This window comes from Dasypus novemcinctus, chromosome 12 (genome assembly GCF_030445035.2).
Source record: "Dasypus novemcinctus isolate mDasNov1 chromosome 12, mDasNov1.1.hap2, whole genome shotgun sequence".
Taxonomy (NCBI): Eukaryota; Metazoa; Chordata; class Mammalia; order Cingulata; family Dasypodidae; genus Dasypus; species Dasypus novemcinctus.
This window is the reverse complement of record NC_080684.1, coordinates 98,865,589-98,880,494: the sequence shown is the minus strand read 5'-3', so window position 1 is coordinate 98,880,494 and position 14,906 is coordinate 98,865,589. Positions and strand designations below refer to the sequence as shown.

General features: G+C 58.4%; 1 protein-coding gene across 1 annotated transcript in view; it reads left to right on the top strand.

The window, feature by feature from the left end:
* The first annotated feature begins 2,856 nt into the window (after positions 1-2,856).
* The window catches only part of NPTXR (neuronal pentraxin receptor), a 33,841-nt gene continuing 21,791 nt past the window's right edge, over positions 2,857-14,906 (top strand). The window contains exons 1-2 of the mRNA XM_058309133.1: positions 2,857-2,909; positions 11,084-12,020. Of these exons, the coding sequence (XP_058165116.1) occupies positions 2,857-2,909; positions 11,084-12,020 (990 nt within the window). The remainder of the gene's footprint in view (positions 2,910-11,083; positions 12,021-14,906) is intronic.

The window sequence follows — 14,906 nt, the reverse complement described above, 5'->3', positions numbered from 1 at the left end:
CACCACTCGCGGGCCAGGTAAGCAGGTGGAAGAGTCGGTTTGGGAGGGAAGCTGAGTCCAGTGCGGGACACCCTGAGCAGGCATTGGGAGGAGGGTCCGGGGCACGTTCTCCTCTATGGATTTGCAGCTCTGAGCAAGTTCCTGCCCACCTGGGCACTGCCGGAGGGATCCGTCCCTTCGTTGAAAGGCTTTGTCCCGGGGCCTCTCTCCACTCTGATCAGTCACCAGGGCCCACCGGGGACTTAGGTGCTCAGCTCTGGAGGTCACTGGGAAATTCTAGGGGCTGCCGCCCAGCCCTCCCTGCAGCCCCCGCCCCACCCTTGCACACCTTTCATCTCACTGAGCAACTGGTGAGGTTGAGGCGTGGACTGGGGGCTGATTAACCCCCTCTGACAGGTGAGAGGAGGGGCCCCAGGCGGTGGACTTCCCAAGGTCACCCAGAAGCAGAGAGGGGAGCATGGTAGATGGGACTTCTGAAGAGCCTTCTGCTAGGACACTGGATAAAATGCAACAAAATATCCTTTTAAATACCCACCAAAGCAGCCAAGCAAACAAAGAAATCCCCAGGGACCACACACGAAGAGGAAGGTCAAAACCAGAGGGACGAGCCCCTGCTGGTTCCTTGCTGCCCTGCAGGGTGGGTGGTTCTACAGGTGGTACCTGGGGGCAAGGGTGGAGGTGGTGGCACTTGCCGAGCTTGGTCACCAGGGAGCTTGGACTTTAACGCTATGTAGACAACGCCTTGGACCTTTGCCACCAGGGACTTGGAACTGAGGCCCTCTGAATAAAGCTTGACCCACATCCTCGATGAAAGAGTAAACGTGGGTGGGTGGGAGGAAATCACCCTTTCGCAAAGGGAGATGTCAAGGAAGTTTCTGTCTCATTTTTGGCTCTGTTGGAAAAATGAAAACGCCTCCCTTGAGAAGCTGTAACTCTAGGCCTTCCCTAACACCAAGTTGGCATTTGAATTTCCATTACCCACGTGGTCCCAGAACTCCCCAGCCTAGAAATTGGTATAAAAAGTGAATCTAGGATTGGTAACACCCGCAGAGCATGTGGCAAAAGTAAACGTAAATCTCCTTGGTGAGGCATCCCCACAATCAAGGCCACCTGGGAGAACTGATAAAACCCTCACAAATATGAGTTCACAATCTAAAATTATAAAACACACAAAAAGAAGGAAGTCGCAAATGATGAGAGTCAACATAACAATGGAATCCTGCACCTGACAATTAGGGAAAACACATTATTTTCAAGCGCATATTGAAGATTTCCAAAAATGTATCATGTACTAGGACATAAAGCAAATCTCAGTAAGTTTAAAGAAATCAGTATCAGATCATATATCATTAAATTAAAAATCAATAGGGGGAAGCAGACTTGGCGCAGTGGTTAGGGCGTCCGTCTACCACATGGGAGGTCCGCGGTTCAAACCCCGGGCCTCCTTGACCTGTGTGGAGCTGGCCCATGCGCAGTGCTGATGCGCGCAAGGAGTGCCCTGCCACGCAGGGGTGTCCCGGCGTAGGGGAGCCCCACGCACAAGGAGTGCGCCCCGTAAGGAGAGCTGCCCAGCGCGAAAGAAAGTGCAGCGTGCCTAAGAATGGTGCCGCACACATGGAGAGCTGACACAACAAGATGACACAACAAAAAGAAACACAGATTCCCGTGCTGCTAACAACAGAAGCGGACAAAGAAGAACACGCAGCAAAGTAGACACAGAGAACAGACAACTGGGGGTGGGGGGAAGGGCAGAGAAATAAAATAAATAAATCTTTTAAAAAAATCAATAGGATAAGAAATGAAAATAAAAATTTTTTAAACCCTCATATATTTGGACAGTAACCCAGAACTCTCATTCCCTTATATCTCGCTCCTTCCCCAAGTTTCTGAAATCTCTTAGAACAGTGAGATTTGAGGATGGACACAAAAATACCTAACAGCAGGCAGAACATGGAGTCAGTCTGAGTTGAAGCTAAATGGGAACAGGTCTCCCTCCGAGACCTCTAGACAGGATGTCTAGTGGCCTTCATTAGTGCAACTAGGCACCGAAGTCTTTTCTGCCTTCTCCAAAGGATGGCACAGAGTGTGACAAAGCACGAGTCTCCACTTAAATGCCAGCCACCAGCAGTCAGCCGTTATGAGCAAGAGAGTCTGGGAAACAGCCATGCAGAGCCGTGGTGGGCTGGTGGAAACGGGACAAAGACAGGTGGCGGGGGGCCTCGGTCCTGGGAGATAAAGACAAGGTCTCCTGCCAGTGTTCTTGCCTCGTGACCTGAAATCCCAGCAGGAGCGACACATTTTAGGGGTGGATTTGGGGGTCCTTAGGAGTTCCTTGTTAAGGCTCAAATATACCTGGCTGTGAGAAAGGAAACGGGGCACATTTTGGAAAACGAGAATGTGGGATCTGTCATCCCATGGGACTCATTAAAATGCTGGCCCTCTCTCTGGCTCTGCTGGCACTCCCTGCCAGCCCTGGTGACTTGGTTTCTGTATGGTAGGCGTCCTAATTAACAACATGCTCTCATCCCCCCTGCCTCCCTCCCCGGGTGCTCTCCTGCCCACCTGCCTTCCAGCTCAGACTCTTGTCCCAGACTCAGACGTCCTGGGTTGATGCTGCTCAGACACTTGCCCTGTCCAGCCCCCCGTGCTCCTCAGCTGTAAAGGCCAGGCTCTGCTTAACCGGGTCCCTCAGTGGGGTGGAAGGCGGTGACAGGTGTGAAAGGGACATGTTACACGCTGGGTGGGGAAGAAGAGACAGCCTCCAGGTCTGTGCCTCCAGCCTTGACCTCTGCCTTCCAGCCTGGGGCTCCGAGGGGCCTACTCACCAATTGGCATGTCCTCCTCCCATGCTCGAAGATGGTAGAGAAAGAGAGGATTGAGCCCAAGCTCTGCCCACTGAGTGATCACGGGTCAGTCTGTCCCCCTGTCTGGGCCTCTGGGCCCTCTTCTGTAAAACGGGTGATGGGGTCTCTATTTTTACCAGCTCAGAATTACTCAAAGGATGGTGACACATATGAGTTACAAGGATTAAGTCATTAAATCCTCACAAACCAGAGAAGACAGTACCTAGACTGTACAGATGAGGCTCCAACGGTCAAGTAACTTGCTCAAAAATCCGCCATGGGCTGAGCCAAGATTGGAACCCTCCAGTCATGCTCCTGAGCCACATGCCTAACCGCCGCGCACAGTGTGGCGGTGAAAGCACAATCTCTGAACCCAGGCCGCCTGCCTGGCTGGGTGGGACCTTGGACATACTGCTTATCTGTGCCTCAGTATCCCCGTCTCTAAAACGGGGAACGATAGTAATTACTGCTCTGCTGAGTGCCTCCAGGAGCCAGGCTCTGAGCTGCACCTCAGTTTCCTTCTTGCATTAATTCTCCCATGTTGCAGCCAAGGAAACGGGAGAGAGAGGTTGAGTCATTTGCTCTGTTGATGCTGTTAGTAAGTTGTGGAGCTGGAGCTGAAATGCAAACGCTCGAACTTCAAAGGCCCCAGCTTCAAGCACTTTGCCCCATCTCCGCAGGATGCCCTCAAATTTCACATTCGAACCCAATTTCCTGACTGCGCATCGGCGCCCCCCACAGGCTGCCTGACTCATCACCTTCTCTCCTCCTGAAACCTGCGGTGTCATTGACTCCTTCCTCTCTGGCTCATCACCAGTGTCTGTGACTTACCGACCCCTGGAGGGAAATGCCACTCCCATCCTGCTCCTCCTCCCCAGTCTGAATGCCCCCACTCCGGAACGATCCCCGAAGCTGAGGAAGTACCCCCATTTTGAAAGTACCCCCATTCTGAAGTGTGCACGGGCAAAGGGGATGGGCATAACGTGGTCCTGGCTCATCACCCCTCCCAAACTGTGTGCCTGAAAAGCCGTGAGTGAGGTGGGAAATTGGGGAGAGCGAGATCTCCTTAGAGAGAGTTGGCATTTTCTCTCCCCCCGCCCCGTCACTTTAAGCCGAGTGAGGGGGCTTCAGAGATCCAGAGAGTGTGGTCCCCTGCAACTGGGGGGTACTAGGACCTGAGAATGAAGGTGAGAGGCTGGCTGCGGTGCCCTCTGCTCCCAGCACTTGAGGGTCAAGAGGCAAACACGTTTCTCTTTTCCACGGCCTCAGCGTGGACCTTGCAGAATGTGGCTGGTTTGAGGTCATCTTGAAACAGGGCCCCGGCCCGAGAGGATTGCCTGAGGGCAGGGCATGGGAGGCCAGTACGAGTGTACCCGGGAGAACCGTGTTGGGCCGACCCCCAAGGCCAGATGCAGGCAGCCAGCCAGCCAGAGGAGGCTTTGTTCAGGGAGGAATGGCAGGTGGGCCATCCCCAGCAACGGGCTAGGGGTGGGGGAGCCAAAGGGCCCACAGCAGTGCCCTTAGTGAGAAAGAGCCAGCTTCCAGACATCCGACCCACCCAAGAACACGCACCCAGACTGCACCCGAACCAACCAGGTCAGACTTCCCCTGCTCCCGTGCCCCCAGCTCCAGCCCTGGAGAAAGCAGAGGCACCCAAGGGCAGGGGTGGGAAGGGAGGTCAAGTTGGGGCCTTAGGGGAGAAGCCCCCTCTGCCTCCTTCCGCATTCCGGGTCTTTGAGTCAAGGGCAGGCTTGAGCTGGGGGAGGGGAGAAGCTCAGAAATTGGATGAGTTTAAAACTTTGCTCTCAGACTAGTCTAGGCTTTTAAAGATCTAAAAGATAAGGTAAACAGCCAAGAGAGACTGAGAAAGCCAGGAGATATGCCTGCGAATTCACCCAGCCACAGGAAAGATGGGGTCAAAGGAGCAGGTGAAAGAGGCAGCCTGGCAAAGAGCACTGCGGTTTCTGCCTGCCCCTGCCACGCCCGCTCACCGCGCCACCGTGACCGCTGAACAGACCCTCCTCCTAACGGGCCCTCTTGACTCCCCTCTGCCATCCCTCCCTGCTCCCAAACCCTATCCCTGACCATCAGGCCTCAGCCCTGCCTGACCCGCCCTCCCGTCACCGGGCTTCCAGCCAGAGGGGCAGTACATTGCCGTGGCCGTGAGCTCCAGCGACTTGGGTTTGAATCCCAGCTCCACATTTAAGCAGCTGAGTGGCCTGGAGCAAGTTGCTTAACGTGTCTCTGCCTCAGCATCACTATTTATGATAGCAGCACACCTGTTTCTTTGGGGTTTCGTGAGTCTTAGAAGAATTAAGAAGTGAAACCCTTTGGAACAGGGCCCGGCACATAGTAAGTCCCATCTAAGTGTCAGTTCTAAGCACCCTCCTTGCTGTGTAATCTTGGGAAAGTCCTTTTCCCTCTCTGCATCTCAGTTACTTTTTCTTTTGGCGCGGGGGGAGAGGGGGTTCAGATCTGATTTATTGGTGGTGAGTACACAGGGGTGTGCCTAGGGCAGGCAGCCAGCCCATTTCCCATGTGTCTGCGCGATGGGCTGGCGGGGGTGGGGGGGAGGTGTCTCTCTGTGGCAGCTGCTGGGAGGAGCTCGCCCCGTCCTACCCCCCACTACTCCTGCCACCTTTTTCTGCTCCTGCCACCTTTTTCTTTTCTTTTTTTTTTTTAATGTATTTCTCTCCTCTTCCCCCCAGTTGTCCACTCTCTGCATCCGTTCGTTGTGTGTTCTTCTGTGACCGCTCCTATCCTTATCAGCGGCACTGGGAATCTGTGTTCCTCTTTGTTGTGTCATCTTGTTGTGTCAGCTCTCCGTGTGTGCAGCGCCATTCCTGGGCAGGCTGCACTTTCTTTCGCGCTGGGCGGCTCTCCTTACGGGCTGCACTCCTTGCGCGTGGGGCTCCCCTAGGTGAGGGACACCCCTGTGTGGCACGGCACTCCTTGAGCGCATCAGCACTGCGCATGGGCCAGCTCCACATGGGTCAAGGAGGCCTGGGGTTTGAACCGCGGACCTCCCATGTGGTAGACGGACGCCCTAACCACTGGGCCAAGTCCGCTTCCCTCCTGCCACCTTTTGAGCTCCCAGGCTGGCAATTCCTGGGCTTCTGCTTTCTCTGCCAAAGCTATACCAGGCCAGGCATGGAGGCCTGGACTACATGTGGGTCCAATTTGCTCACGGCTGCAGTGGACGCTGGCGGCAGGTGAAGCTCACAGAGAGAGACCCAGGCAGGAACCCACCCCAAGGGTGGGCCCCGAAGAGGGCTGGCAGGCTCAGTGAGCAGGAGCAGGGGGACAGCCAGCCGGGGCTTGTACACTACTTGTCCTCATGCATTGTCTCTCCTTCCAGCCTCTGAGAGAGCCTCCCAACTTCTGCCCTCCACTAACTAAGCTCACCTTGGGTGCCCTGAGCTAGATGGGAAACAGATGGTATTCGAGGTGGAGGGGATGCTGCCAGGCACCCTCGGTTCCTCCCTGGACACACGTGAACGGCCACTCCCCTAAGGCTCCCGGGCCGCTCCTCGCCGCTAACCAGCCCCATCAAAGCCTCGGCCCTGCCTACCCCCGATCCTCCTTCCTTAGGAGCCGTTTTCTTTTTCACAGGCCTTTCAGCATTGGCCCAGGCTGGACAGGTCTGCAAATGCTCATTTTAAAGACGAGGACAGGGGGGCTCCCGGAGAGCCTCAACAGGTAAGTTGGCACCGAAGCTCAGCTTCCCTGCCTGCAAGTGCAGTACCTTCGGAATCCTCAGGGCCGGCCGAGAACGGACTTTCCTCCGGGGGCTGGAGAAATGGCTGTTGAACCTCATCAGGCACGAAGTACACGCGTCCTGAGCCCCCCCCCCCCCCAACCAGTGACCCCAGTAGGCTTTCTTCCCTGGCCCTGGACTCGGGTGCACATTTTCCGGCCACCTCCCAGGGTCCCCTGCACGGAGGACACACGCTTTCTCCTTGGCTCTCAGCCCCTCCTGAGCTTGCCCGGGAGCAGATGTCCTCGCTTCCTGCCCGAGCCCGTGAGCGAGGTTGGCTCCTTTCGCTGCTTCCAGGGAAGCAGAAACCCTGGTTGGAAATCTCTGGGCTTCCCCACAGAGGAAAGCTTTTCCTTCCCCCTTCTACGGTCTAGACGCCTAATCCCAGCATCCGCCGTGACTGTGGAAACATTTCTGGGCCTCGCTGGAGCCCCTCTTGCCCCCTGGAAGGCCCCGGGCTGGGTGGGTGGCTCAAGAGCGTCAGGGCCCCACCCCACTGTTCAGCCAGAATTCAGGGAGAACGTTGTTGCCACCCGGCTGTACTAAGGGGTTGAGCCTGGGACCCAGAGATAGGGCAAGGAGGGGCTGTCACCCCAGTGTTCTTGGAGGGCGAGGTCTGGACTTCGGCGGCCCCCCAGATGCTTGAGGAGGGGGAACGGAGAAGACGGCTGCCAGGCCGGCCCCTGGAAGGGACGGTCCCCATGAGGCCTGGGGGAGAAGAAACCATCTTTCTAGAGAAGAAACCATCTCAGACTGAGATCTAACGGAGCATGTCCCGCCGGTTTTCAGAACTGTTTGGGACCCACGAGGTCTGGTTTCCTTCCAGTTTCTCCCTCTGGTCAAGTAAATGTTTATCCTGTGACTGTCCCTCCTTTGTATATTGGAAACCGGTGACTTGATTTCTAAGTTTCACAGGTCTACAGCCGGAGGGGAGTGTTGCCCCAAGACTAACTGCGTGCCTATAACCGATTTTTAATGAGATTTTGTACTTAGCATTGCTATTGGAATGATGTAGGGCTCTTTGAAGTATTATGATGTCATGAATATATTTTGCATAGGGAAAGAACATGTCCTTTGGGATTCAGAGAATGGAATGTGACAGTTTGAATTTGGTAAATTAAAAAAAAAAGTTATGTTCTTGAAGAATCCATTCCTGCAGGCCCTTTTGATTGGACCACGTCAGTGAGTCCCCACTCAGGTTGGGTCTCCGTCCCCTTCCCAGAGCTTGATATAATCAGAGACACAGAGAGAGACACACAGAGAAAAGCAGCCCTTTTTTACCTTGCCATGGGAGAGAGGACTCGGGGGTCACTAGCGGCCAGAGCTTAAGCACAGAGCCCTCAAGAGCCTGGGCCCCTGGAGCAGCTCCAGGCAGAAGAGATGAGCCACATGTCCGAGAGTCCACAGCAGGACCTGGGAAGAAAGCGGAGCGGCCGAGACGGAGAGAGGAGGCCCGCAAAGAGGCCAGCCCTGTGCCTGGCTGCGCACAGTGAGCTCTGGGAGACGGTGCGCCCGGAGGGGAAGGCAGGGGCCTTGGCAGACATCCGCCATCTGGCTTCTCCCTGTGCCAGGACACCAGGACACCAGGGCCCAGGAGCTGACTTGGGTGAGACGGCATCTCGCCTACCCTGATGTGGACATTTCACAGCCTTGGGGCTGTACGCTTTTACCTTCGATAAAATTCCCATTATTAAACCCATTTCTGGCACTTCGCATTGGCAGCCCTGTGGCAAACCAGGGCAGCATCGTTCCCCATGGCCGGGGGAAGGGCTGGGGGGGTGGTGGCTTTGCACTTCCTGCCACTCTGGATCTGCAGGGTTAGAGATCCTAGTGCCCCTGAAACTTGTAGTAAGGGCCACAGCAAGGGTCCCATTGAACCATCAACTATGGTTGCCACTGGGCACTGTGGACTCTTTGTGTTCAAGGATAAGCAGGGAAGAGAAACAGCCGCCACCTCGGCGGGAGTAACTGATCCTGATCAGCAAGGGAAGGGGGTAGAGGTAGGGCTGCTGGCACCGCCTGGGCCAGGAAGGAGCGTGTGTGGGACTCGGAGGATCCACTCGGGTGCCCACTGGTATACTCCCTGGACCAGTCGTAGCTGACTGGCCACCGAGAGCAGCCCTGGCCTGATTCCCGGAGGTTCAAACTCCTCAGGAGTTGGGGATTGGGTCACACCACTGGCTAAGCCACCTGGACCAGCAGAGGTGATAAATGGGGGCAGGGGGATTGAGAATGAATACTTGGGGGAGGCTAATGAATACCTTTTGTGGTTCCAAACCAACTGCAGTGATGGGGCAGCAGGTCATCCCACTGCCACCCTCTTGTAAGTGTCCCCTCAGGAAGAGAGGCCCATCAGAACCTAGGAGGGACTGTTCCCTGACTTCTGCGAACAGAGAAGTGGATCCAAGCGCACGGGGGTGGGGGCTGTGCCACTCAGCTCCCCTCAAGAACCAACGGCCGTCAGCTGCACACAGCGCAGGGGCCTGACAGCCTCCAGCCGCAGGGCCTTCTGGTCCAGCCCAGCTTCTGAGCTGAAGCCCTGTTCATGTGGAGCCACTCCTGCCTGACCACTGAGCATGGAAACAGAATGAGGGACTGGCCATTTCTGCCCCATGCAGCCTCCGGGGCATCTTGGGCCCAGAGCAAGCTACTGGGTGGTGAAGGCTTTGTCAGAACTCTGTGGAGGTCGGAAGCTCTCCCTGGCCGATCTGCCTCCTCCCCTTTCACCCTTCCCAAGCGCTACCCTCAAAAACACCGCTGGGACTTCTAGCCCCAGCTCAGGGCCTGCGCAAAACCTACCTTCAGAATAGACGCCAAATCCGCCCACTTCTCTCCAGCATCATGACCTCCACGTCATCACGCCTCCCACTTGGATGGGTGCAGGGCCCCTAACGGGTCTCCCTCTGGCCACTTTTTTTTTTTAAAGATTTATTTTTTATTTCTCTCCCTTTCCCTCCCCCCCCACCCCGGTTGTCTGTTCTCTGTGTCTGTTTGCTGCGTCGTCTTCTTTGTCCACTTCTGTTGTTGTCAGCGGCATGGGAATCTGTGTTTCTTTTTGTTGCGTCATCTTTTTGTGTCAGCTCTCCGTGTGTGCGGCACCATTCCTGGGCAGGCTGCACTTTCTTTTGCGCTGGGCGGCTCTCTTTACAGGGCGCACTACTTGCACGTGAGGCTCCCCTACGCAGGGACACCCCTGCGTGGCAGGGCACTCCTTGCACTCATCAGCACTGCGCATGGGACTCTGGCCACTCTCCACACAACTACCAAGGTGATCTTTTAAAAATACAAATCACCTTCCCTGCTTAAAGCTGTCCAGTTAGGTTTAGAGGCAAACCCATTCCCTTTCCCTCAGCTTGTAAAATCTACATGACCTGGTCCCTGCCTGCCTGCAGCTTCCCCCCTCCACCGAAGCTCACCTTGCTCCAGCTGCACTGGCCTTCCTTCTGTTCCCGCAGCATACCATGCTCGTTTCTGCCTCAGGGCCTTTGCACTAGCTGTTCCCTCTGCCTAGAATGCTCAGTCTGTCCCCAGATCACTGCATGGCTGGTTTCTCAGGACATTCAGATCTCAGCTTAAAAGCAGGCCATTTCTGACAACCTTACCTAATGATGTATCCTCCCATCTTCCTTACCCCCATGCATCTCATTACTTTCCATCATTACTTTCTTTTAAAGGTTTATTATTCATTTATTTATTCCCCTCCGCCCTCGTTGTTTGCGCTTGCTGTGTCTGTTTGTTGTGTGCTTTTCTTTTCAGAGGCACCGGAACTGAACCCGGGACCTCCCATGTGGGAGGAAGGCGCCTAATCACTGAGCCACCTCTGCTCCCTGCTTTGTTGTGTTTCTCAGTGTGTTTTCCTCGTGCCCCTTTGTTGCGTCATCTTGTTGTGTCAGCTCGCCGCGACAGCCAGCTCGCTGTCTTGCTTGCCTATGTTCTAGTTCATTTAGAGCTCACAGCAGCCCTATGAAGGAGATAATACTCTTATCTCCCATTTTATGTATCAGAAAGCTGAGGCACAAAGAGACTGTGTCAAGAACTGTGAAGGGTCTGAGATTTTACCCTCCTTGTAAGTTAACAAGGTAGCTTAACACAGTTTCAGGATGCTAGAAGAAGACTCGAGAGTCCTGGGTGGGAGACAAAGGACGCTGTTACTCACAGCAGGCAGCTGGAACTTCATGTCGGCCCCAGTTTCTCCTGCAGGTGAACCTAGGTAGATTCTGGGCACAGGCAGGTTGGCAGAGCAGGGAAGACCTGACCCTTAGGGGCCTCAGTTTCCTCATTTGTATCTTGAGGCTGCCCATGGTGAGGCTTAAGTGCCTCCGAGCTTGTAACACCTCCACACGCGGCCTGACACCGAGCAGGGCCCCGCGCAAGACAGCTGTCCCTGTCGCTGGTACAGGGAGGGGACCGGGGCACAGGAGAGCTGGGCTGGAGTCGCTCCAGAGCCCCGTGGCGCGGCCATCGGGCACTGCCCTCTGCGCAGGGACCGCGGCGAGGGAAAGCCTCCGACGCTGCCCGGTGCCGGGGAGGCGGCGTCCCCACCTGCGCGCCCGGCGCGGAACGGGTGCGGGGCTGGGCCAGGGCCGGCCCCAGGGAGCGATCGGGGCGGGGCCGCCGCGCCCGCTCCCCCTCCCCGCCGCCGGCTCCCCCTCCCGCCGCCCGGGCTCAGAGCGGCGGCAGCAGCGGCCGCGGCGACAGCTCCGGCTCCGGCTCCCGGCTCCCGGCCCGCTCGGCCCCGCGCGCCCGGGCCCCGCGCCCCGACCCCGCCGCCGCGCCTGCCGGGGGCCTCGGGCGCCCCCGCCGCCCGCCTCACGCTGAAGTTCCTGGCCGTGCTGCTGGCCGCGGGCATGCTGGCGTTCCTCGGTGCCGTCATCTGCATCATCGCCAGCGTGCCCCTGGCGGCCAGCCCGGCGCGGGCGCTGCCCGGCGGCGCCGACAACGCCTCGGCCGCCGCCGCGTCCCCGGGCCCGCAGCGCAGCCTGAGCGCGCTGCACGGCGCGGGCGGCTCGGCCGGGCCCCCCGCGCTGCCCGGGGCGCCGGCGGCCAGCGCGCACCCGCTGCCGCCCGGGCCGCTCTTCAGCCGCTTCCTGTGCACGCCGCTGGCGGCCGCCTGTCCGTCGGGGGCCGAGCAGGGGGACGCGGCGGCGGGCGAGCGCGAGGAGCTGCTGCTGCTGCAGAGCACGGCGGAGCAGCTGCGCCAGACGGCGCTGCAGCAGGAGGCGCGCATCCGCGCCGACCAGGACACCATCCGCGAGCTCACCGGCAAGCTGGGCCGCTGCGAGAGCGGCCTGCCCCGCGGCCTCCAGGGCGCCGGGCCCCGGCGCGACGCCATGGCCGACGGGCCCTGGGACTCGCCCGCGCTCATCCTGGAGCTGGAGGACGCCGTGCGCGCACTCCGCGACCGCATCGACCGCATGGAGGTGAGCGCCGCGCCCCGCGCCGTCGGGGGAGCCGGGCCCGCCCCGGCGGTGGCGGCGGCGCTCGTGTTCTCGGGAGGCGGGACCGTGGGGGGCCCCCGCGGGTCTGCGAGCCTCGGGTCTCCCGTCTGTGTAACAGAGTGACGGACCCTTCCTCGTGGCCGAGGCGGGAGGATTGCGCGGGGGAGACGTGGAAAGCCTCTTGCCCAGTGCCGGAGGCCCAGCGGACGCAGGCGATGGGCAGTTCCCGTCCCTGTTTCCTCTCCAGGCACTTCTCTGAGCCTCAGTTTCTGCCCGGGTAGAAGGGGTCCAGCGCTGCTGCCCACTTCCAGGGGAGTCTAGATGTGGCTGGGTGCCAATGCGTGGCGCCCGGGGACCTCCTTCCATACCCGTTTCATTTGCCTCTTCCAGGGCCCCCCAGCATGGCCAGCCCCACACTCACTCCCACGTGGTCAGGGGACAACACACACTGTCGTGCTCATCTCCTGGGAGCAGCGGGCCCCTGCCCATCCGGCCTCAGACCGAGGGCCAGAGCCTGCCGCTGGGGGGGAAGGCTGGGGGGAGAAGAGGCTGTCACCCACTCCACCTCCTCTGCTCACCTCTTTCTGAGGTTCCTGACTCAGGCTGATGGGGGGACACCTGAGGCCGGGCGGGTGGAGTCCACTTGGGGCCACTGCGTGACTCTGGACCAGTCATTTCCCCTTTGGAATCACAGAGCCCCTTCTTCCCATGAGACGCCATTTGGGATCTCTGGGATGGGGAACCAGAAGTCAGGCTGTGCAAGACAGACAGCCGGGAGGCAGTGACCAGTGTCAGCCGTGAACGGATTTACAGACTGCAGAGCAGCGGGCAGCGAAGCTCTAGAGGCTTCAACGTATATGTCCCATTGGCTCTGTGGAAGGATGGGGGAGACAGGCCGAAGCCCGAGGTGCCCCTTGTTCCCACCCTCACCCCTCCCAATGGAGCGGAGCTGGCAGAGGGGGGAGAGGCTGGACGGCGCCTCGAGTTCAGCCCCGCAGAGGGGAAGGCTGAGGACGCCCTTAGCCCAGGCGCCCGGCAGAAAGTCTGTGCTGGTGCCAGCACCCGCCCGGCACGGTGTCAATCGCAGCTCACCATCCAGGTGAGAGGAACGGGGCGCAGATGGCGAGGGAGTGGTGGGGCAGGGAGGCAGCCCCAGGGCCTTGCCTGCCAGCCCAGCACCCCTTCTTCCCCTACTCCAGCTCTGGGGGTTTCTGGGAGAAGAGCTGGAAACTGCCAAGGGAGTTTTCTCACCTGTAGAATGGGGAGAATAGTAGCACCTACGGAGTGAGGCTTAAGCGAATTAACCCAGTGTGACAGGCCCAGAACAGTGCCTGGTCTCCTCAATCCATTTGAGTGGTTACTATTTTTTATCTTGAAGCTATAATATTATTAAGTTTTTAAAAATGCAGCCAGGGTTGAAATGTGGCTCAGGCAGTCGAGCACCTCCTTCCCACATGGGGGGTCCCAGGTTCCCTTCCCCGTACCTCCTAAAAACAAAAACACAAACAATGAGCAAATGGACAAAAAAAAACAATTCAGGGGAGCCGATGTGGCTCAGTGGTTGAGTGCTGGCTTCCCACATACAAGTTCCCGGGTTCAATCCCCGGTCCTGGTACCTAGGGAAAAAAAAGGTCCCAAATGAAAATGGAAACAAATCCTCTTAGGAAACAGATTTTATTAATGTGAAAAAATGTGATTTTTCAATAAACTTCCACCTTGCCTAGAGCAGGTGGCTCCTCCCCCGCCCGGGGCTGGCAGGACCGGCCCTGGCCCTGTGTCCCCAGCACCCGCGGCGCTTGGCAGGACAGGCTCCTCCGGTCAGCCCGCTGAGGCTGGGGGGATCCTGGCTGCTGGGCTCTGGCGCCAGCTCAGCCTTGCAGGGAGTCCTCGGGGAGCCCTGGCTTCCCCCACCTCCCCCTGCTCTGAGTGCAGTGGATGCGGAGAGAAGGCCGGGGCTGCTTGGCACCAGGTCGGCCTCTGGCAGCCAGAGCCAGCCTTGGGGTCTTTGAGAGGGGCCAGCCCAGCGGGGACCACCAGTGTTGGCCCCCCCTCTAGCTACTGCACAATTTCTCTCCACTCTTCTCATCTGATATCCTCAGATCTTCCGGGGGCTGCTTTCTCTGCTCTAGCTCCCTCTCCCACCGTGGCATGGTGAAAGTGCTCTGTTGCACTCACTGCACTTGATCAACTGAACGGGAACTTTTGGGGCCTTATCTTGGTGGCCCCCTCTCTGGCATCTGACCCCGCTGGCACTCCCGCCTTCTCCCCGCCCCCACGCCCTTGGCTCCTCGGCACCCCTCTCTCCTGCCTCTCCTCCCTGCCTCCCTGACAGCTGCTCCTTTAACATTGGCCGCCCCCCTGCTCTCCTCACATTTCCCTGGGTGCTCCTAGCCACAGCCCTGGGCTGCCAGCACCCCACTCCACAGGTGGCTCCCCAAATCTTTGTCTCCTGCCCAGATTTCTCTCCTGAGCTCCAGCCTGGTCGATCCCACTGCTTCCTGGGCACCTCCCCTGGAGTCCCGCTGGCCCCCCGACCTGACTGTGCTCCAGCCTGAGCTCAGGGCCCCCTCCCCGCAGCCTGCTGCTCGGGCGTGCTCTGCTTGGGTGGAAACCTGGCGGCCGATCTTGGCTCCTTCCTCACCCTCCTGGCCCCAGGCGGCCTCATCTCTGTGGATGCTGGGGGCAGCCCCCTCGCTGGTCTCCCACCTCCAGGCACCCTCCTCCATCCACCCTCCTCAGGGCAGCACCAGGAAAAGACCTTTGGTGTGGACTCCTCAGCCTGCACCCAGGCCGCCACGTCTCCAGACCCAGAGCCCAGCTCTTTCCTGCCTCTGCCTAGGCCCCCCGGCACGTCCTGCTCCTCCTTTA